Below are 25,357 nucleotides of genomic sequence, written 5' to 3' on the forward strand. Positions count from 1 at the left end.
TTATTTGCGGTAAAGCATGGGAAGTTTGCAAAGATCTTTGGAACACTTTGATTCACGTCCAGAGATGTCTGATAGAGGAAACTCGCCTTGCCAGGGGGTCATAAATGAAATCCACACACACACACACACACACACACACACACACACACACACACACACACACACACACACACACACACACACACACACACACACACACACACACTTCCAGCTTTTGAGAACGCGTATGAGTCCGCGTGCGTGCATGTGTGCGTGCTCGTGTGTGTGGGGGGAGGGGTACATTTGTTCATCCTCAGACACTCCCACTTTCTCTTTCCTCCTCTGCAGCGTGCCTTGTATGCACCGTGCATAACTTCAACACTCCGACACACTTTCACAGTGCGATCTGGACTCTACATTGAACAGATTATCGGACAGGTATCGTTAATCATGGATTTGAAATATTTGGCGGTTATGGCTGTGCTCACTGTGGCGACATACTCTCCTTTCTCACAAGGTAGGCTACGGTGGATGAGTTTAGATATTATACATGTTTTTGGTTATTAAAATAAAGCATTCTTGTAATTGTTTGGATATGTTTTTATGCCCCCGTGTGGTGGTTCTGTGTGTGCCCGAGGCGCTGCATGTTAAAAGGTTGTTCTAGTGAGATGCACCTGATGATTTGTCATTCTACTGTTTATTCCACTATCAGATATACATTAGTCACTCGTAATTAAAATAATCTAGTCTATTTGATTTGTATTAGCCCTAGCCTAACCAATTGTCTGATCGCGGTGCAATTAAATATAGTGTAAACTATTTTATGGAATTTATTACGTCTTTTTTGAATCACTGAAAGAGTGGCATCACCAACAACCAATATGCTTTATTTGATTATTGATTATTATAGTCTAGTTCCTATGTTCACTTTGCTATAGCCTATGCACATAATTGTATTTTCAACTAAACTGTTCGATGAATGGCTCTTTGAATTTCCCCTCGGAATATCATATATTTCCAGTTATATTCCCCATGAGGAGCAATAACAAGTGGCATAGCGCATGTATATCCAACCCGTCGTGCGTAAAGCAACACCACCAGGACACTATAACTCTAGCAGTGTGTGCATATAGGCTGTCTGTAGCGCAGCAGACCTCAGTCGGATTGCTGATTAATGTGTATTTGTCCTCCCTTTTGTTACCATTTAATTACCCTCAAGTTAGCCTCCAACACAAAGCCAGTGCGATAGCGGTGCTGTCGACATCACTCTACTGCGGCCTCTTTCTCTTGGTAATGCAGCTGGTTCAGGTGTCGCATCATTACAATGACCTCAGGGTACTTCTTTTGTGGACGGAGAGGGTTATCCAGGTTGTTATCACCTCACCTGATGACCGTTAAGCACCGGGGCTATAGTGAGAATTTGTCGATGAAGAAGAGGGTTGAAACTGAAACTTGAAACGTTTTTAAATTGTGCAATAGCAGAACTACATAAAATATTATTTAATTGCATTTTCTATCTTTCCCTGGAGTTGCTCTATAAAATTCGTTGCGTCTCTTAATAAAGATAATCTATTAAACAGGCTGAAAATATGCAAATACCCCGAGATTGTATCTGGACAGGCAACGTGATCTCACCGATTTCGAGTAAAATCGAGTAAAAACTATTGCAAAATATTGTGCATTTTTGTGAGATCTCAGTCATGACAAAGCTACAAATGAAACGAGAAGACACATGCGCCTCGAACAACCAACATGAACGAAATGCTGCAATAGGCCTACCGTTTGCACAATTTCACAGAAAATATGTGTGAGATTTAGGGACAGGATATAGCCTACTAAACCCTTTTCAAAAAATGTCTGAATGCTGTCATTTGCCTGGGCTGCATAACGTGATCACCCATAAAATTCTTTTTTAATTAATGGTTTATACAAATATTTCAATTCAATAGAGAATTGCATCAGAAAAACAATTTACATTTACATTTTAGTCATTTAGCAGATGCTCTTATCCAGAGCGACTTACAGTAGTGAATGCATACATTTCATTTCATGCATTTTTTTTTGTTGTACTGGCCCCCGTGGGAATCGAACCCACAACCCTGGCTTTGCACACACTATGCTGGTGTTGCAAACACCATGCGCTACCAACTGAGCCACAGGGAAAAACAATGGTCCAAACCCCATGTCTTTACCATATACACTGAGAATACAACGCAATAAGAACACCTGCACTTTCCATGATACAGACTGACCAGGTGAATACAGATGTCACCTCTTAAATCCACTTCAATCAGTGTAGATGCCTTGAGACAATTGAGATATGGATTGAGTTTGTGCCATTCAGAGAGGGTAAATGGGGAAGACAAAATATTTAAGTGCCTTTGAAAGGGGTAATTATTTCTGTATTTCTTCCTCCAATATGATAACGAGAGGGTGTCAAGCAAATGTATGTGGATGGAATCTAACACATCATTGGTTGATCAATGCCACAGTACGTTACTCGATTGAATTTGCCTGGGCTGCGTTCAGTATTACAGAATGGTGTTCAATGTTTAAAGGCCATGTTTCACATTAGCACCCCCCTCCATCCCCCCCAAACAATAATGTGTAGCGTATAGCTATGTCTCAATATAATATGTCCCTTTTTAGGGGGGGGATAGCAGATAAAATCTATATGTTGCTGTGCTGCAGGCGCACAATAAAAACACACAAAAACAACAAATGGAACATTGTCCTTGCTTGATGTAGAAACAGATCAACAGTTTTGGAACACTGTGCCATTGACTGCCTGCACTAGGTGGCTGTGTTACGAGTGGGCTGCTTTTGACAATAAGGCACCGGACTACAGCCATATCGTTTTAAACATAGAAGAAGACCAAGAGATGGGAGTGGTGGCCTACTCGTGTGGAGGCGAAAAAAGATGACGGAAGCGCACGATGAAGTGGATTCTGAATCCAATGGCGGTAGAATCAAGGAGAATTGGAATATTGTCCAAAAGAATGGATAACGGAGCAAATTAGTGTACAGTGATGAGAATGTCCCTTTGTATCTAGTAGGAGGTAGGGTTTGTTAATGAGGAGCAGCTGAGCAGATTACCAATCTTGAAGAAACCATTTGAGATATCCAAACTGGTGAAGAGAGTGCTGGGTAAAGTGAAGGGTTTCAGGATTGGGCTTGTTTAGATTTTTGGTGCTTCTGCTGATCAGAAGGAACGTACATTGCGTCTCACCCAATTTGATAAGTGTCATGTGTGTCTCTTTGGAACAAAGCACCCCTCAAGGGTGGCGTTTCGAGGGAAGTCGATTTTGAAGAGATGAAAAATATTCCTGGAGTGATTGATGCACGCCGGATGAATCGTGTGGTGAATGGTGAAAAGTGAAGAGTCTAGAGTCTATCTGTTCTTTCGTTTTTTGATATGGAGTCTCTCCCTACTCATGTGCAGTTGGATTAAATAAACTACAGAGTCAGAACATTTATCCCAAGACCAATGCAGTGTGATCGTTGTAAAGGGTTTGCAGAGGGGAGAAGCCGATATGTCCTACTTGTGGAAAAGATAATATCATGTGTTTTAAAAGTGAGGGAAATGTTGCAATTGTGATGGGAACCATGAAGCTACATCTTTCAATTGCCCGACAAGGGTAAAAGAGAATGAGGTGGCCAAAGTCAGGGCTGTCCAGAGCATTTCATATGCAGCAGCTTTTGAAAGGGTTGAGGATTTGAATGGTGCTCCTGATGAGTCCATGGTGGTGGATAGGCCTTCACTGCAGGCTGCAGGGGTTGCCTTTCACCCGCAGTACCCTGACATTTTAAAGGTTAAGAAGGTGGGCTTTGTGGCCTTTATAGCTATGGTAATTAATGGCACTGTCAAGCTAGAGAAGTTACATGGAATATTGTCAGTAGAGCCTGAGAAGGGAGATATGGAGATTTGAAAGAAGTAAGAAGTGAGAGTTTTGTTTTTGCCAATGTACTCTTTTTATTTAGTTGGATTACGTTAGTTTCCCTATCACATATGGATTTTCTTTTTACCTTGTTTTGGTTTTTCAACCTGTCCAGTTGGTGTCCACCATACACCTTTTTGGGTTGTAGTCCGCCATAAAACCCACAGAAGAAGAAATGGGAGTAGGCAAGAAGTAGTCGACCGGGATGTGCGAGAGGAATGTCCAGCTGGCCAGAAAAGCATGGTAAGCTAACGTTACTGAGTGAGTATCAAGCTAGCTAGCTTGGCTACAACTGATAAAGTCGAGGTGGCCAGCTAGCTGCGTTTTACAGTCAGACTCTCAGTTTTACAGGTAGCTAGATAAGGAACTAAACTGCAAGTATCTTAAACCATTATTATCTAGCTAGATAAGGAACTAAACTGCAAGTATCATAAACCATTATTATCTAGCTAGCTATGGTAGATAAATATCTGTCAGATGTAAAGCAAGCAGTATTGTGGCATGTGTAAGAGGCAATTCATGTTGGCTAGCTCACATTATCTAGATAACTTATTAAGCAATAGAGTGGATACTTAATATGGTTATCATTTAGTTAGCTAACTACATTTGATAATTCTTGACATCATCCATCTTTGAAGCAGTTTGGCTGCAAAATTCGGTGTCATCAATGACCGACATCTAAGCTCGCAGCTAGCTAACTACAGTCAAATAAGGAGGAGCATGTTGTCATGATGGAATAAGTCACCTATGTGAAGCTAGCCACAATAAGGATTAGCCATAATAGTGAAATTTGCTGTTCGCCTTAGTGATTGTTAGTGAGATGAGACGCGGTGCCATAATATAAATATCTTAGTTCGCTATAAATTCACATGTATGCCATGTAATTTGTCATAGCTGTTATCACAAATGGCATGTATACTTTTAATCAGATCTAATGTTGTCATTTAGAGACATGAATGTCAAGTAGGCAAACTGATAAATTAATCCTAAATACAGAAAATGTTATTTTGTTAATCTTGGCAGGGTTGTCAACTGATTTCTTGGAGCCTGGTGGAGATAGATGCAAACCTACCAGCAGGACATTCCTCTGCATCCAGGTTGAGGCTTGCTACCAGCAGGAACATGGAGCTCTCTGTCAGTGAGTCATTATATTGTTTTCCTTTACATTGCATGAAACTAGGGAGGAGGCCCTGGGCCAGTGGGAGGTCAGGGTTGAGGGCTGGCTCTCTTTCTAGCACTTACTACCCTTATCCATCTCTCCAGGTGCTACAGAGACAGAATGGTCCATGGACCTCCAGAGCCTTCTGACTAACTAACTGCGATCTTTCCAGAGCACAGAGAAGTAGGCTACACTCATATTAGTATACTCAATGCACTATGTAAACCTACTTCACTATGGTAGTTCTGCCTGTGTGATAACATAGCATATTATCAAGGGCCGCTGGTTGGATTGGATTTACTGTACTCACGCCAAAACTCTTGCTCTCCCCTCTCTGTAAAAATCTCCCAGACATTTATCAAAACTAACATGTGTCCATCCCCCTATCCCCAGATGAGTCTGCTGGGCTATGGAACTTTAGAGCAGCACATCAAAAGACCTGCCACCCTGTTGTCAGCTATCTGCAGACAGTTCCCTGTGGAAGGATGCAACTACAGTATCAAGGCTTTCAAAGGATACATTTTGGGGATGAGTTTTGTATAAACGCATTTTATTGTTGGATTACAATATTACTTTTTCGTAGCATGTTCGTAACGTTGGGTCTTCACACTACCTTTCACTAACTTCTGTTGTAACTTAAACACAAAGACAACGACAACACTTGGAGCTTCCCTGTAGCTCAGTTGGTAGAGCATGGTGTTTGCAACGCCAGGGTTGTGGGTTTGATTCCCACGGGGGGCCAGCACAGAAAAGGAAAAATTTATGAAATGTATGCATTCACTACTGTAAGTCGCTCTGGATAAGAGCGTCTGCTAATTGACTAAAATGTAATGTAAAATGTGATTCAAAAAGTCTAAAGGCAATGCAAGTCCAGGGTGAATACATTTGTATTAATGCACAGTGCATTCGGAAGGTAATCAGACCCCTTGACTTTTTCCACATTTTGTTATGTTACAGCCTTATTCTAAAATGGATTTTAAAAAAAATATCATCAAAATAACACCCCATAATGACAAAGCAAAAACAGGTTTTTGGAAATTTTGAACAAACCTAAATATCACGCTTACATAAGCATTCAGACCCTTTACTCAGTACTGTGTTGAAGCGCCTTTGGCAGTGATTACAGCCTTGTCTTCTTGGGTATGACACAACGACCTTAGCAAACCTGTATTTGGGGACTTTCTCCCATTCTTCTCTGCAGATTCTCTCAAGCTCTGTCAGGTTGGATGGTGACTGTCGCTGCACAGCTATTTTAAGGAACCTCCAGATATGTTCAATCAGGTTCAAGTCCGGGCCTCAAGGGCATTCAGAAACTCCCGAAGCCACTTCTGTGTTGTCTTGGCTGTGTGTTTAGGGTCGTTGTCCTGTTGAAGGTGAACCTTCGCCCCAGTCTGAGGTCCTGAATGCTCTGGGGCAGGTTTTCATCAAGGATCTCTCTGTACTTTGTGTCGTTCATCTTTCCCTTGATCCTGACTAGTCTCCCAGTCCCTGCCGCTGAAAAACATACCCACAGCATGATGCTGCCACCACCATGCTTCACTGTAAGGATGGTGCAAGGTTTCATCCAGACGTGATGCTTGGCATTCAGGCCAAAGCATTCAATATTGGTTTCATCAGACCAGAGAATCGTGTTTCTTAGTCCTTTAGGTGCCTTTTGGCAAACTCCAAGTGGGCAGTCGTGCATTTTACTGAGGAGTGGCTTACGTCTGGCCGCTCTACCATAAACGCCTGATTGGTGGAGTGCTGCAGAGATGGTTGTCCTTCTGGAAGGTTCTCCCATCTCCACAGAGGAACTTCCCTGACCAAAACCCTTTACTCCCAAGAGTATTGGTGGTTCCAAACTTCTTCCATTTAAATATGATGGAGGCCACTTTGTTCTGGGGGACCTTCAATTCTGCAGACATTTTTTGGTACCCTTCCCCAGATCTATACTTCAATACAATCCTGTCTTGGAGCTCTAGGGACAATTCCTTCGAACACATGGCTTTGTTTTTGCTATGACATGCACTGTCAACTGTTGGACCTTATATAGACAGGTGTGTGTGCTTTTCTAAATCATGTCCAATCAATTGAATTTACCACAGGTGGACTCCAATCAAGTTGTAGAAACATCTCAAGGTTGATCAATGGAAACAGGATGCACCTGAGCTCAATTTTGAGTCTCATAGCAAGGGTTCGAATACTTATGTATAAGGAATTCTGTTTTTTAATACATTTGCAAAAAATTTCATTTTGCCATTGTTTGGTACTGTGTGTTGATTGATAAGGGAAAAATATATATTTAATCAATTTTAGAATAAGACTAACGTAACAAAATGTGGATAAATTCAAGCAGTCTGAATACTTTCCAAATTCACTGTATATCAGATACATCACACAGGTGTGTCAACTAAAATATACTGCTCAAAAAAATAAAGGGAACACTTAAACAACACAATATAACTCCAAGTCAATCACACTTCTGTGAAATCAAACTGTCCACTTAGGAAGCAACACTGATTGACAATACATTTCACATGCTGTTGTGCAAATGGAATAGACAACAGGTGGAAATTATAGGCAATAAGCAAGACACCCCCAATAAAGGAGTGGTTGTGCAGGTGGAGACCACAGACCACTTCTCAGTTCCTATGCTTCCTGGCTGATGTTTTGGTCACTTTTGAATGCTGGCGGTGCTTTCACTCTAGTGGTAGCATGAGACGGAGTCTACAACCCACACAAGTGGCTCAGGTAGTGCAGCTCATCCAGGATGGCACATCAATGCGGGCTGTGGCAAGAAGGTTTGCTGTGTCTGTCAGCGTAGTGTCCAGAGCATGGAGGCGCTACCAGGAGACAGGCCAGTACATCAGGAGACGTGGAGGAGGCCGTAGGAGGGCAACAACCCAGCAGCAGGACCGCTACCTCCGCCTTTGTGCAAGGAGGAGCAGGAGGAGCCCTGAAAAATGACCTCCAGCAGGCCACAAATGTGCATGTGTCTGCTCAAACGGTCAGAAACAGACTCCATGAGGGTGGTATGAGGGCCCGACGTCCACAGGTGGGGGTTGTGCTTACAGCCCAACACCGTGCAGGACATTTGGCATTTGCCAGAGAACACCAAGATTGGCAAATTCGCCACTGGCGCCCTGTGCTCTTCACAGATGAAAGCAGGTTCACACTGAGCACGTGACAGAGTCTGGAGATGCCGTGGAGAACGTTCTGCTGCCTGCAACATCCTCCAGCATTACCGGTTTGGCGGTGGGTCAGTCATGGTGTGGGTGGCATTTCTTTGGGGGGCCGCACAGCCCTCCATGTGCTCGCCAGAGGTAGCCTGACTGGCATTAGGTACCGAGATGAGATCCTCAGACCCCTTGTGAGACCATATGCTGGTGCGGTTGGCCCTGGGTTCCTCCTAATGCAAGACAATGCTAGACCTCATGTGGCTGGAGTGTGTCAGCAGTTCCTACAAGAGGAAGGCATTGATGCTATGGACTGGCCCGCCCGTTCCCCAGACCTGAATCCAATTGAGCACATCTGGGACATCATGTCTCTCTCCATCCACCAACACCACGTTGCACCACAGACTGTCCAGGAGTTGGCGGATGCTTTAGTCCAGGTCTGGGAGGAGATCCCTCAGGAGATCATCCGCCACCTCATCAGGAGCATGCCCAGGCGTTGTAGGGAGGTCATACAGGCACGTGGAGGCCACACACACTACTGAGCCTCATTTTGACTTGTTTTAAGGACATTACATCAAAGTTGGATCAGCCTGTAGTGTGGTTTTCCACTTTAATTTTGAGTGTGACTCCAAATCCAGACCTCCATGGGTTGATAAATTGGATTTCCATTGATTATTTTTGTGGGATTTTGTTGTCAGCACATTCAACTATGTAAAGAAAACAGTATTTAATATGATTATTTCTTTCATTCAGATCTAGGATGTGTTGTTTAAGTGTTCCCTTTATTTTTTTGAGCAGTGTGTATATCCCAGGAAAGATTGAAGAATGGGGCAAGAAGACAAAGTGAATATAAGTCAGTGATTGTGTCCGTAGCAGTTCATATGAATTTGAGTGGTTACATATAATAAACTCAGCAAAAAAAGAAAAAACGTCCACTCGCTGTCAACTGCGTTTATTTTCAGCAAACTTAACATGTTATGTTCATACAAATATTTACACAAGAGTCAACAACTGAGACATAAACTGAACAAGTTCCACAGACATGTGACTAACAGAAATGGAATGTGTCCCTGAACAAAGGGGGGGTTAAAACTGTAAAAAGTAACAATCAGTATCTGTTATGGCCACTAGCTGAATTTAGTACTGCAGTGCATCTCCTCCTCATGCACTGCACCAGATTTGTCAGTCCTTGCTGTGTGATGTTACCCCACTCTTCCACCAAGGCACCTGCAGGAAATCACGCACAGAATGAGCAGTATGGCTGGTGGCATTGACATGCTGGAGGGTCATGTCAGGATGAGCCTGCAGGAAGGGTACCACATGAGGGAGAAGGATGTCTTCCCTGTAACGCACAGTGCTGATTGCCTGCAATGACAACAAGCTCAGTCCGATGATGCTGTGACACACCGCCCCAGACCATGACGGATCCGCCACCTCCAATCCCGCTCCAGAGTACAGGCCTCAGTGTAACGCTCATTCCTTCAACATTAAACGCGAATCCAACCATCACCCCTGGTGAGACAAAACTGCGACTCGTCAGTGAAGAGCACTTTTTGCCAGTCCTGTCTGGTCCAGCGACGGTGGGTTTGTGCCCATAGTAGGGCTGGGCGATATGGACCAAAAGTCATATCCCGATATATTTAGGCTGAATATCCATATAAGATATATATCCCGATATTTTTTCCGCAAAGTGAGAGCAAATGTTCAGTCAAAGTCAAAGCCAGATATGACATGTCTCAAGTAGTTTTATTGAAACCGGCTATTTCAGTGAACAGTAAACAGTTGAAAAATCAAATGAATAAATAATAAACAGGGCTCTTCACCTGGTTCAGATTAAATGCTCAGCTGTTCAAATAACAATAACATGTAAACATAAACACTGTATAACAACAGGAGTACCTTTTTTGAAATCAAAGCTCCATAAGGTGCCTGACTTCAGTGTACATTTGTGGCAGTGCTTCTCGTGCAAAGTAGTTGCGACTGGGAAGCTCATATCTCGGGTCCATAGTTTTCAGTAGCTTTTTGAATCCGACTTGTTCCACAGTTGCAACAGGGACCATATCTTTAGCAATGTGATAGGACACCGCTTTAGTTATAGTACACCACTTGCCAATTTTCTTTTCATAAGGCACACTGCGGGAAAATGAAGTTTGCAGTGAACTTTGTTTCGGGGCTGGAGCTTTTTCGGGTTGTCGACGGCTTGCGGCTGGGGCTTCTGCAGCGCGTAGTTTCACACACTCTTCGTATTGCAGTTTGTGCCACTGTTTTAGGTGGTGAAAAAGATTTGTAGTGCTTCCTCCCCTGGCTGTAACTTTTTTATGGCACTGCCTACATATAACGTGATTTTGTTGCTCATCTGATACTTTGAATCCGAACCATCTCCAAATTACTGAGCCAATGCTTTTTCTTTTACTAACCAATTCCTCCTCAAAACGCTCTGCAGACGCTGTTGCTTCCTCCATGTTTGTTGAAGTGTCTGTTCCTGCCCCTCCCCCCTCTGTGCATGAAAGAGGAGTGGCGGGGCGCGGGGAGAAGCGCAGAGAGCTCTGGGTCTGCAGCTTGCTTGGAGCAAGGATCAAAGCGCAAATTTGAACTATATCGATATATGCGAAATGGTCTAATTTCATATCACATTTAAAATATATCGATATATTTTTTATATCGATATATCGCCCAGCCCTAGCCCATAGGCGATGTTGTTGCCGGTGATGTCTGGTGAGGACCTGCCTTACAACAGGCCTACAAGCCCTCAGTCCAGCCTCTCTCAGCCTATTGCGTACAGTCTGAGCACTGATGGAGGGATTGTGTCTTCCTTTTGTAACTCGGGCAGTTGTTGTTGCCATCCTGTACCTGTCCCGCAGGTGTGATGTTCGGATGTACCGATCCTGTGCAGGTGTTGTTACACGTGGTCTGCCACTGCCAGGGCGATCAGCTGTCCGTCCTGTCTCCCTGTAGCGCTGTCTTAGGCGTCTCACAGTACAGACATTGCAATTTATTTCCCTGGCCACATCTGCAGTCCTCATGCCTCCTTGCAACATGCCTAATGCACATTCACGCAGATGAGCAGGGACCCTGGGCATCGTTCTTTTGGTCTTTTTCAGAGTCAGTAGAAAGGCCTCTTTAGTGTCCTACGTTTTCATAACTGTGACCTTAATTGCCTACCATCTGTAAGCTGTTAGTGTCTTAACGACCGTTCCATAAGTGCATGTTCATTAATTGTTTATGGTTCATTGAACAATCATGGGAAACAGTGTTGGATTTTTACGAATTATCTTTGAAAGACAGGTTCCTGAAAAAAGGGACGTTTCTTTTTTTGCTAAGTTTCATGTTGACAGAATGGCAGCGAGACAGAGAGAGACTGATGCTGTACTTCCCAGTAAGGCCCTTAGGCCACAGTCAGGCAGCTTGTAGATTTGACACCATCCAGGCCCATGTCATAGCATGCAGTGATAGGGAGATGACAAGTGTATTATATACCTTTCATCACGAAAGTCATTTTAGAATTTACTACGCATGTTGCTGAACAATTCAACACTTTTTGTTAGTGTCATTTGCTTGGTTTCCATCCAATTGGTGACACATTTTCATCCAAATATTCTAAAATCTGTATAAAAACAATATGCGCATTTTCCCACCAGAGATGTTTCCATCAAATTGACTTGTTGCAGATAAATGGCTCTGCATGATGACGTAGTGCACATAAAAAGGCATAGTTTAAATTCCCATGTACCCGATAAAAAAAAAAAATAGTTCAGAGTTTCCATCACGTTTTCAACTCTACTGATAGTTTTCTCACAAAAAATGTTGCGTTACCTAATGAGTGTGACAACTCTGGAATTGGCATGTGCTCTCTAGCCAACAGCGCATTCTCACTAATCATTATTCACGATGCAGTTAGGATTATCCATAATCATGGTAGCATCTACATTAGAAACATATTATATTCTTATTTACAATAAAATCGACTCCAAAATGACACAATACACTATTTACCATTAATTTATATTAGGCACAAAATAATCTGAAACACAACCGAAACAAACAGGAAATGCACCCAACAAAGTCCTGCTATAAGAGTTATGAACTTAATATTTTGTAATCTTAACAGTTGTGTTCTGTGGGCGTAACTGAGTTGGCTGATACTCCATTTCATAGACCCAAGATCCATAGGTAAGGCTGTACATTGCAATATGAATGTCCAATACGCACAACAGACTGACTGGTGAGGTGATTTCCCACAGTCAAAGTCCTGCAATATGAGCGACAACGTAATATTTGTAAACTCTTCACAGTTGTGTTCTCTCGGTGTCACTGAGTAGGCTGATACCCTAATTTCATGGACCCAAGATCCATAGGTATATAGGCTGAATAGTGAGGTGATTTCCCACAGTTAAAGTCCTGCAATAAGCGCTATGATGCTAATATTTGTGTAAACTCTTCACAGTTGTGAATATTTCATGGATCCAAGATCTATTGGCAAGGTTTTACAATGCATGCAATACACCCCCATTATCTAGTCCAAATGTAGCATGATTCCACTATTTGTATCAGTGTCAATGAGTGACTTTTATTTTGAAGGCAAATTATACTATTGTGGCTATTCGTTATTGTGGCTAGCTTCACATAGCTGGTGCAAAAGCTATCGAAGCAACGTGCCATTACATTGTTCAACCAATGGCGAGTTAGATACCACCCACAGACGTTTGATTGACACTCCTTCATTATCATATTGGAGCAAGAAAGCATAAATAAATTCTGAATATTTAAATAATTAGATATTACAAAGAAGCATTGTTTTAGTTCTATTTATGTGTGCATTTTTTCATTTAATTGTAATTAAGGCAGGTTTGGTCCTCCAAAGGAGTCAACATGGAGGGGGGGGGGGGGGGGGTGCTTGTCAATATTAGGAAGGTGTTCCTAATGTTTGGTATACTCAGTGATCCCAACTTAGCAATTTTGTTGCTAGATTTAGCAACTTTTCAGACTACCCTGGCAACTTTTTTTTCCAAACAGCACCTAGCAACAAATTTAGTTACTTTAAAAAATGTATTTGGAACTTTTAGTAACTTTTGAAAAGTGACTCAAATGCTAAAATGAACGCATTTTCCCTCTAAATAACACAAAAAAAGATTTACTCTGTCACACACTCAGTCACAACACACGTGCCTGGCTGCAAAAGTGCATTGTGAGTGATGTCAGCAGCAGGCGCTCAGCTCGTGCACAGGCAGCAGCAGGCCAGCAGCAATTTCAGCAAATTGCAAATAATTGTTGGCTGACTGCAGCAGCAGTAGTACGGGTTCGACAAGCCAAACCCAATGAAAATAGTTGGTCACGAATGTTTGATCGTGAACAGAACTTACAACATCAATCAACATGTCTCAATCAAAATTGTACAGCCAGAAGTACAGCAAAGAGTGGGAGTCTGTACCTGAACAAATGTCAAATCGTATTTTTTGCCGAGATGGCCAGTCAATTTGAGTAACTCCAGATGAGCTTCAATGCCATACAACTCTCCTTCCATGGCCTCCAACTGCTCTTAAATACAAGTAAAACTAAATGCATGCTCTTCAACTGATCGCTGCCTGCACCTGCCCGCCCGTCCAGTATCACTACACTGGACGGTTCTGACTTAGAATATGTGGACAACTATACTGCTCAAAAAAATAAAGGGAACACTTAAACAACACATCCTAGATCTGAATGAAATAAATAATCTTATTAAATACTTTTTTCTTTACATAGTTGAATGTGCTGACAACAAAATCACACAAAAATAATCAATGGAAATCCAATTTATCAACCCATGGCGGTCTGGATTTGGAGTCACACTCAAAATTAAAGTGGAAAACCACACTACAGGCTGATCCAACTTTGATGTAATGTCCTTAAAACAAGTTAAAATGAGGCTCAGTAGTGTGTGTGGCCTCCACGTGCTTGTATGACCTCCCTACAACGCCTGGGCATGCTCCTGATGAGGTGGCGGATGGTCTCCTGAGGGATCTCCTCCCAGACCTGGACTAAAGCATCCGCCAACTCCTGGACAGTCTGTGGTGCAACGTGGCGTTGGTGGATGGAGCGAGACATGATGTCCCAGATGTGCTCAATTGGATTCAGGTCTGGGGAACGGGCGGGCCAGTCCATAGCATCAATGCCTTCCTCTTGCAGGAACTGCTGACACACTCCAGCCACATGAGGTCTAGCATTGTCTTGCATTAGGAGGAACCCAGGGCCAACCACACCAGCATATGGTCTCACAAGGTGTCTGAGGATGTCATCTTGGTACCTAATGGCAGTCAGGCTACCTCTGGCGAACACATGGAGGGCTGTGCGGCCCCCCAAAGAAATGCCACCCCACACCATGACTGACCCACTGCCAAACCGGTCATGCTGGAGGATGTTGCAGACAGCAGAACGTTCTCCACGGCGTCTCCAGACTCTGTCACGTCTGTCACGTGCTCAGTGTGAACCTGCTTTCATCTGTGAAGAGCACAGGGCGCCAGTGGCGAATTTGCCAATCTTGGTGTTCTCTGGCAAATGCCAATCGTCCTGCATGGTGTTGGGCTGTAAGCACAACCCCCACCTGTGGATGTCGGGCCCTCATACCACCCTCATGGAGTCTGTTTCTGACCGTTTGAGCAGACACATGCACATTTGTGGCCTGCTAGAGGTCATTTTGCAGGGCTCTGGCAGTGCTTCTCCTGCTCCTCCTTGCACAAAGGCGGAGGTAGCAGTCCTGCTGCTGGGTTGTTGCCCTCCTACGGCCTCCTCCACGTCTCCTAATGTACTGGCTTGTCTCCTGGTAGCGCCTCCATGCTCTGGACACTACGCTGACAGACACAGCAAACCTTCTTGCCACAGCCCGCATTGATGTGCCATCCTGGATGAGCTGCACTACCTGAGCCACTTGTGTGGGTTGTAGACTCCGTCTCATGCTACCACTTGAGTGAAAGCACCGCCAGCATTCAAAAGGGACCAAAACATCAGCCAGGAAGCATAGGAACTGGGAAGTGGTCTGTGGTCCCCACCTGCAGAACCACTCCTTTATTGGGGATGTCTTGCTAATTGCCTATAATTTCCACCTGTTGTCTATTCCATTTGCACAACAGCATGTGAAATGTATTGTCAATCAGTGTTGCTTCCTAAGTGGACAGTTTGATTTCACACAAGTGTGATTGACTTGGAGTTACATTGTGTTGTTTAAGTGTTCCCTTTATTTTTTTGAGCAGTGTACAAATACCTAGGTGTCTGGTTAGACTGTAAACTCTCCTTCCAGACTCACATAAAACATCTCCAATCCAAAGTTAAATCTAGAATTGGCTTCCTATTTCGCAACAAAACATCCTTCACTCATGCTGCCAAACTTACCCTCGTAAAACTGACCATCTTACCGATCCTCGACTTTGGCGATGTCATTTACAAAATAGCCTCCAACACCCTACTCAACAAATTGGATGCAGTCTATCACAGTGCCATCCGTTTTGTCACCAAAGCCCCATATACTACCCACCACTGCGACCGGTACGCTCTCGTTGGCTGGCCCCCGCTCCATACTCGTCGCCAATCCCACTGGCTCCAGGTCATCTACAAGACCCTGCTAGGTAAAGTCCCGCCTTATCTCTGCTCGCTGGTCACCATAGCTGCACCCACCCGTAGCACACGTTCCAGCAGGTATATCTCACTTGTCACCCCCAAAGCCATTTCCTCCTTTGGCCGCCTCTCCTTCCAGTTCTCTGCTGCCAATGACTGGAACGAACTACAAAAATCTCTGAAACTGGAAACACTTATCTCCCTCACTAGCTTTAAGCCCCAATTGTCAGAGCAGCTCACAGATCACTGCACCTGTACATAGCCCATCTATAAATAGCCCAATCAACTACCTCTTCCCCTACTGTATTTATTTATTTTGCTCCTTGCACCCCAGTAGTTCTACTTTGCACACTCATCTACTGTCAAATCGACTATTCCAGTGTTTTAATTGCTATATTGTATTTACTTCGCCACCATGGCCTATTTATTGCCTTAACCTCCCTTATCATCTCTAGGGTAGGTGGGACGAAATCGTCCCACCTACTCAACAGCCAGTGGAATCCCGTGGCGCGTTATTCAAATACCTTAGAAATGCTATTACTTCAATTTCTCAAACATATGACTATTTTACACCATTTTAAAGACAAGACTCTCGTTAATCTAACCACACTGTCCGATTTCAAAAAGGCTTTACAACGAAAGCAAAACATTAGATTATGTCAGCAGAGTACCCAGCCAGAAATAATCAGACACCCATTTTTCAAGCTAGCATATAATGTGACATAAACCCAAACCACAGCTAAATGCAGCACTAACCTTTGGTGATCTTCATCAGATGACAATCCTAGGACATTATGTTATACAATACATGCATGTTTTGTTCAATCAAGTTCATATTTATATCAAAAACCAGCTTTTTACATTAGCATGTGACGTTCAGAACTAGCATACCCACCACAAACTTCCGGTGAATTTACTAAATTACTCACGATAAACGTTCACAAAAAACATAACAATCATTTTAAGAATTATAGATACAGAACTCCTTTATGCAATCGCTATGTCCGATTTTTTTAAAATAGCTTTTCGGTGAAAGCACATTTTGCAATATTCTGAGTAGATAGCCCAGCCATCACGGGCTAGCTATTTAGACACCCACCAAGTTTAGCCCTCACCAAAGTCAGATTTACTATAAGAAAAATTGGATTATCTTTGCTGTTCTTCGTCAGAATGCACTCCCAGGACTTCTACTTCAATAACAAATGTTGTTTTGGTTCAAAATAATCCATAGTTATGTTCAAATATCCTCTGTTTTGTTCGTGCGTTCAAGACACTATCCGAAGGGTGACGCGCCCGACGCGTTTCGTGACAAAACATGTCTAAATATTCCATTACCATACTTCGAAGCATGTCAACCGCTGTTTAAAATCAATTTTTATGCTATTTTTCTCGTAAAAAAACGATAATATTCCGACCGGGAAACCCTGTTTACGTTCAAAGACAGAGAAAATAAAAACATGGTGTCGCCTCGTGCACGCGCCTCAGTCTCATTGTCCTCTGATCGACCACTTACCAAATGCGCTAATGTTTTTCAGCCAGGGGCTGCAAAGACATCATTCAGCTTTTTGCCGCCTTCTGAGAGCCTATGGGAGCCGTAGGAAGTGTCACGTTACAGCAGAGATCCTCAGTTTTCAATAAAGAGAGTGTAGAAGCCTGCCCGAAGATCACTGCACCTGTACATAGCCCATCTATAATTTAGCCCAAACCACTACCTCTTCCCCTACTGTATTTATTTATTTTATTTTTCTCTTTTGCACCCCATTATCTCTATTTCTACTTTGCACTTTCTTCTCCTACAAATCTACCATTCCAGTGTTTTACTTGCTATATTGTATTTACTTTGCCACCATGGACTTTTTTTTGCCTTTACCTCCCTTATCTCACCTCATTTGCTCACATTGGACTTATTTTTCTACTGTATTATTGACTGTATATTTGTTTTACTCCATGTGTAACTCTGTGTTGTTGTATGTTGTCGAACTGTTTTGCTTTATCTTGGCCAGGTCGCAATTGTAAATGAGAACTTGTTCTCAACTTGCCTACCTGGTTAAATAAAGGTGAAACAAATAAATACAAAAAATTGCTCACATTGTATATAGACTTAATTTTCTACTTTATTATTGACTGTATGTTTGTTTTACTCCATGTGTAACCCTGTGTTGTTATGTGTCGAACTGCTTTGCTTTATCTTGGCCAGGTTGCAGTTGTAAATGAGAAATTGTTCTCAACTTGCCTACCTGGTGAAATAAAAAAATAAAATAAATTAAACGTTATTGTGTATTCTACGTAATGACGCAGTTTTACGTTATCACTCAATGACATCACAACGTCATTTAGCAACTTGCCCTGAAAATTAGTTGGCAACACTGGGTATACTCAGTGAATGGTTCAAAAGTTCCAGACGATATACTCTGAGAATTTTGCATGTTTGGAGTGAATGGAATGTCTATCACGGACATGATCAAAAAGTGGTCACTTCTCTATAGAACTCTGTGGCGCTACACCACGGCAGAATGCTGCTAACTTTTAAAATGTTTTTTATTGAACCTTTATTTAAGTAGGCAAGCCAGTTAAGAACAAATTAGACAGCTGCGCCACCAGGAGCCCTTCGAACGTCAATAGACAAGCTATTGGCTGCAGTTTTGTGATAGAAAAATCCCCTGTTTTCAAAATGAAATCTGCAGAATACAAACAAAATAGGGACTAAATATATGTTTATTTACAAAGCTAACAGACTGAATTTCAATATCCAACCTCCGCAAAGACGATATGTTCCTGTTTTCATTGTGTATTTCTGACTCTTTCCCTTTAAATCGCCATAGAAATAGCCCCTCTCGGCGGATATTGATTGCCAATATAGCCAATGACAGACAAGGATCTGGAGATCAAAATGATGTGGTTATTAAGTTAATTTTGATTTGTCCATCCTGCGGAAATACCTCCAAATGGTACCACCTCCCAAGCACAAATGTAGAAGAGATACAACAAAGAGCGGCACGGTCTAAACTAGCATTGGTCATGTAAGGGATAATCAACATGGGGCTATGCGTTCTATGGAAAATAACTGACCTTCCACGGAGTTGCATTATTTTCCAGAGAATGCATAGAGCGCCGAGTTGATCTCTTTCATACAATGGTTATAATTGAAAACATTGGCCGGTAGAAATGTGTTGAACATCCACTGAAGTAGCTAGTAAGTTTAGTAGATAGCTACAGTAGTTGCCATGGTAACCAAACAGACATGCTAGTTTAGCCCTTTCAAACTCATAAAAGACATACCCTCGCCTTATGCCATTGGGGGAATCCCCGTGGCCATATTTGTCGTTGGTCCAAATGATTAGCCAAGCAAGAGAAGTTTGCAACGTAGAAGGATTACTTAATCCTATCCCAGGTATTCCTTAAAGAGGTGGGGTTTCAGGTGTCTCCGGAAGGTGGTGATTGACTCTGCTGTCCTAATATTGTAGAGAACAATCTAATGATTCATTCAATGTGATTTATAATGACATAGGGCAAAAGAAAACAATGTTTTGACATTACTTTCATAGTATCGCTATTGAATTGCCCCGTTATTCTCTACATTCTAGAGCTGTGTGAACGCCCTAAACACTGAGCTTAATGTGGTATGAAATTGAATTAGGACTAGACCTACTCTCATTAAATTACCTTTTAACTTCAGAAATGTTCAACAAATAATGGGCTATTAAAGCCTATTTATCACAATATGTTTATGTTGTTTAGTAAATTATCGACTTTGTATTTCTAATCACAAATCTAAATGTCCTTGTCAAGAAAATGGTATGATTAACCACAGAACAGTAGCCTACTGTCGGTCTGATATTGGGACATTCTGTTAAATGATTTCAAACATCCACCGCATCACCAAGTTAAAGAAAATACAAAGCCTACCAAACAACATGATTTACTAAACAAACACACTCACTGCATAATATACGTGTGAGAGAGAAAGTAAGAAAGTGAGGGGTTTAGTATATCAACATTCTCCATGTTCTACTTGACAGTGGGGGTACTCATGTTGCCTTGCTCATCTCTGATAGTATTATTTGACTAGGCCTTGGGTTCTCTCCTGGTTTCTGAGACAATGAGAGGTTGTATTTATATTCTCCACTTATCTCTTACTGTAGATGTTTCTCATTGACTTAAGCAGTTGCTTAGGGCCCCCGGCTGCTAGGGACCCCCTGACAAAAAATAAATATATGTACAGTACCGGTCAAAAGTTTGGACACACCTGCTCATTCCAGGGTTTTTCTTTATTTTTACTATTTTCTACATTGTAGAATAATATTGAAGACATTAAAACTATGAAATAACACATATGGAATCATGTAGTAATCAAAATATATTTGAGATTCTTCAAAGTAGCCACCCTTTGCCTTGATGACAGCTTTGCACACTCTTGGAATTCTCGCAACCAACTTCATGAGGTTGTCACCTGGAATGCATTTCAATTAACAGGCATGCCTTGTGAAAAGTAAATTTGTGGAATTTATTTTCTTCTTAATGCATTTGAGCCAATCCGAGGTAGTATACAGAAGATAGCCCTATTTGGTAAAAGACCAAGTCCATATTATGTAATTATGTAATTATGTAATGTAAATATTATGGCAAGAGCAGCTCAAATAATCAAAGAGAAACGACAGTCCATCATTACTTTAATACATGAAGGTTGTCAATCTGGAAAATGTCAAGAACTTTGAAAGTTTCTTCAAGTGCAGTCGCAAAAATCATCAAGCGCTATGATGAAATTGGATCTCATGAGGACCGCCACAGGAAAGGAAGACCCAGAGTTACCTCTTCTGCAGAGAATAAGTTCATTAGAGTTAACTGCACCTCAGATTGCAGCCCAAAGAAATGCTTCACAGAGTCCAAGTAAAAAACACCTCTCAACATCAACTGTTCAGAGGAGACTCTGTGAATCAGGCCTTCATGGTCGAATTTCTGCAAAGAAACCACTACTAAAGGACATCAATAATAAGAAGAGGACTTGCTTGGGCCAAGAAACACAAGCAATGGACATTAGACCGGTGGAAATCTGTCCATTGGTCTGATGAGTGCAAATTTTTGAATTTTTGTCTTTGTGAGACGCAGAGTAGGTGAATGGATGATCTCTGCACATTTGGTTACCACCGTGAATAACAGAGGAGGAGGTGTGATGGTGTGGGGGTGCTTTGCCGGTGACACTGTCAGTGATTCATTTAGAATTCAAGGCACACTTAACCAGCATGGCTACCACAGAATGCTGCAGCTATACGCCATTCCATCTGGTTTGCGCTTAGTCCCACTATCATTTGTTTTTCAACAGGACAATGAACCAACACACCTCCAGGGTGTGTAAGGGCTATTTGACCAAGAAGGAGAGGGATGGAGTGCTGCATCAGATGACCTGGCCTCCACAATCACGCAACCTCAACTCGTTTGGGATGAGTTGGACTGCAGAGTGAAGGAAAAGGAGCTAACAAGTGCTCAGCATATGTGAGAACTCCTTCAAGACTGTTGGAAAAGCATTCCATGTGAAGCTGGTTGAGAGAATGCCAAGAATGTGCAAAGCTATCATCAAGGAAAAGGGTGGCCACTTTGAAGAATCTAAAATCTAAAATATATTTTGATTTGTTTAACACTTTTGGTTAGTACATGATTCCAATGTGTTATTTCATAGTTTCGATGTCTTCACTATTATTCTACAATGTAGAAAATAGTAAAAATAAAGAAAAACCCTTGAATGAGTAGGTGTGTCAACATTTGGCTGGTACTGTATATATTTTAGGAACTGATTCAGGTTCTGATCATAACTGTTGTGTGTTAGAATAGTAGAATACACAAGGTGCAAGTTACAAATTTGGTTGTGCATCAGCAATTTTTCTCTTGTTAAGTCAGTCACTGACCGTCACTCAATTAGCCATGCCAGCTATACTTTTTTGGGATTGGTAAATTAGTCTAGCCAGTTATCTAAACGAGCATGCAGGGCATGTGTCCAGGGGCCCTGACCTCCAGGAGGCCCCCCTTGATTTGGTTAATCCCTCTCACCCAGATATCATTAAGATGGCATAAATCTTGACAAAATGTGTCGAATTGCAGGAAATTAGTTTTAAAACTGCTTAATTTCTCTCCGCCCTGTGACAAAAATGTGTAGAATTGCAGAAAGTTTGCTTTAAAACTGCAACAATTTCTCTACTCCCCATGGCAAAAATGTGTAGTTTAGGGATATTATATTCATGTTACTGTACATTACATTACATTACATTCATGTTCTCTGTTCAACCCCCTTTTCAGCTAAGCCCATCAGTCTGGTGGAGAGGTGTTGGTGTCGTTCTACTGTCAACACCGTCCCCCAGCGCAACATCCGAGAACTAAAGTTCCTACACACACCCAACTGCCCCTTCCAAGTGATGTGAGTACCTCCCCAACACAGACATGTATGGACAAGATCACACAACAAGCTGTCAGAGTCTCACTGCAAAATAGACATTTCTCCAAACGTCAACATTTGAAGTTGCACCAAACGTCAAAATTTGAAGTGTTTGTTGATACCGCAGTGCCTGTCACTGGGATTGAACACATGACCTTTGAATCCAGCATCCGCCCATCTGCCACCCACAACACCCTAGCAAAAGCCAAGCCTACTTCATGATAGTAGTGCTCACTGTTGCACCTAGTGACCATCTTTGATTTATTTTGTTTTTGTTTTACCTTTATTTCAACATGGGAGTCCCGTTGTGACCAATGCCTTGATTTAGGCATTGATTCTGACTTCGTTAAAGATGAAATATGCAGAAATTGCTAAGCCATTTCCTGGTTGCTAAAATTCTAATAGTTTGCCTCCTTTCAGTTTATGTGAAAAAAAAGCAGTCATTGTGTGGAGAATCATTGTACCATCTTAACAGCTGTGAAATATATTTTCCATAACCAAAAATATTGTATTTTCAGCTGTTTGAAGTGGGTGTACAAAACCGACCGAAAGTAAAAGACGCAAAAATTAAACTTAAGCATGGGCAGCATAGAAACTGTGCACATAGACCAGATCTACCGCTTCTTAGACTTGCTTTCAATGACATATCTATAACTCACATTTCTATGTGAATTTGGTCGGGTCGCCCAAATTACATATTGCAGCTTTAAGTAAAACAGAAAGGCATTAATTCCGATTGGTTAACAGTCAGGCATTAATTCCATTTGGTTAGGGTTAAGGTTTGGGATAGGGTTAATTTTATTCAGGCATTCATTCTGATTGCTTAAGTTCAGAAAAACAACTCCATTGTTTGCAAAGTCCTTATGGATGGATGTACCGGTGGTCTAAGCAGCTGACTGTTCTTTTATAGACCCAGGTTCACCACAATTTTTTTTAAATGTTGCCCGTAGTGGACAGATTTGATGCCATCTCCCCATGTCCTGGGGTCTTACAAAAACTCGACATTTTGAAAAATCATGCACACACACACACACACACCCAAGACCTTCTGGCTCTGAAAGGGGTGACAGGTCTCTCCTTCTGTTTGGACATTTCATACCATTAATCTCATGGAGCTGACAGCCAGTGAAAGGAGGCACACACGCACACACACACACTGCTGATGCCCATCTCATTGTCCATTCTGTAAGCCATGCACACATAATTAAACACATCCACAGGAAGCATTTTTGTGAAAAAGAGTGAGTGTGTGTGTGAGTGAGGGGGGTTGAGAATTGGATGCAGTTTTGTTTTTCTCTAAATAATTGGTCTGTGTTCTCACGCACTGGCTTTTCTCTAACTCCTAACTCACAGGGTCTGGTACTGCTCAACATTATAAGATTAAGATCACTTTATTGGTCATTTGCACACAAGGTCCAACTGAAATTGACTTCTGCTTCTAACCCATCCGAAAGACACACATACATACACAGGTTTTTGGAGAGGTGCGGGGGTCTGCCACGCAGGGCGCCCAGGGAACTGTTGTTGTGGGGGGTTAAGTGCCTCGATCAAGGGGACAACATAGCAGTGCTGGCAACAATAACTGCAGTAACCCATGGGGAGGAGGTCACACTCAGATAATCAGAGAGGGGGCAAATTATTGTGGCCCTGGTGGCAAAAATGTATCAAAGTTCTGTCTGCACAGAGATGCTTGGGGAAATAGTCAAAATGGGGTACCAGCGTGTGTGTGTGTTTCAAGGGAAGGGGGTGTATCTGAGCTCATCACCTAGGACTTGGCATTGGTTAATCAAATCTTCCCATACTTGCCAAATTTTGCATGCCGTCTCAATCAGCTACAAGTGTATATGCATTCGCACATCATGTATTTTCTTGAGTTGGGCTCGGGGATGGAACAACTGTTGAACATCTGAGCTTGTGGTTGTTTATGGGGGAAGGGTGGAGAGTGTGTGTGTGTATATGTATCCCACATCTGTTGCTATGGGGTAATGATGTCAGGGACAATATAGGATGAATCACAATAATTGTTTGCCAAAATAATAATTGCAATCCTGGGAACAAATCCTCCTGCCTACATTATTACACATGTTATTAGTTAATTGTGGAAATAAATTAACATATGAAACATCTTTTAATATATATAGTACCAGTCAAACGTTTGGACACACCTACTCATTTAAGGGTTTTTCTTTATTTTTACTATTTTCTACATTGTAGAATAATAGTGAAGACATCAACATTATGAAATAGCACAGATGGAATCATGTAGTAACCACTTTTTTTTTTAAACAAATCAAAATATATTTTATATTTGAGATTCTTGATGACAGCTTTGCACACTCTTGGCAACAAAGAGTGTGCATGCCACTCTATTCACATGCCACTCTATTCCAAACCTTTTTTGATGTACTCAGAGGACCGTTATTAGCATGTTTTAACCACTCCTATAAAATTGTAGATAATTAGATACTCAACAAGAAGGTCTGATTTCATTATTACTGAAACATGACCCAAGTGGTAAATATATATGCACATAGATTAAAAAAAAAAAATTGTTTGAAATTATTAATCCTAATCAGACAGGTTTTCTACATGGATGATACATTGGAGATAATATAAGACAAGTACTGTAAACAATAGAACACTATTAAAAATCTGGGATTTAATAGCTGACTTTGAAAAGGCTTTTGATAAAGTACGACTGGAATTCATATATAAATTCCTGAAATATAAAAATTTTGGGGAATCTCTTATACAATGGGTTAAAGTTATGTATAGTAACCCTAGGTCTAAAATAGTAAATAATGGTTACTTCTCAGAACGTATTAAACTGTCAAGAGGATTAAAACAAGGTTGTCCACTATCGGCATATTTACATTTATTATGGTCATTGAAATGTTAGCTATTAAAATCAGATCCAACAATAAAATCAAGGGTCTAGAAATCCAGGGCTTAAAAACAAAGGTGTCATTGTATGCTGATGATTCATGTTTTCTTTTAAATCCACAATTTGGATCCCTCCACAGCCTCATCAAGGATCTAGATAGTTTTTCTAACCTCTCTGGATTAAAACCAAATTATGACAAGTGAACTATATTACATATTGGATCATAAAAAA

General features: G+C 41.7%; 1 protein-coding gene across 1 annotated transcript in view; it reads left to right on the plus strand.

The window, feature by feature from the left end:
- The first annotated feature begins 315 nt into the window (after nt 1–315).
- LOC106604225 (stromal cell-derived factor 1) overlaps nt 316–25,357 on the plus strand; it is a 42,153-nt gene continuing 17,111 nt past the window's right edge. The window contains exons 1-2 of the mRNA XM_014198685.2: nt 316–496; nt 22,107–22,224. Of these exons, the coding sequence (XP_014054160.1) occupies nt 430–496; nt 22,107–22,224 (185 nt within the window). The 5' untranslated portion in view covers nt 316–429. The remainder of the gene's footprint in view (nt 497–22,106; nt 22,225–25,357) is intronic.

The sequence above is a fragment of the Salmo salar genome, chromosome ssa01 (assembly GCF_905237065.1).
Source record: "Salmo salar chromosome ssa01, Ssal_v3.1, whole genome shotgun sequence".
Classification (NCBI taxonomy): Eukaryota; Metazoa; Chordata; class Actinopteri; order Salmoniformes; family Salmonidae; genus Salmo; species Salmo salar.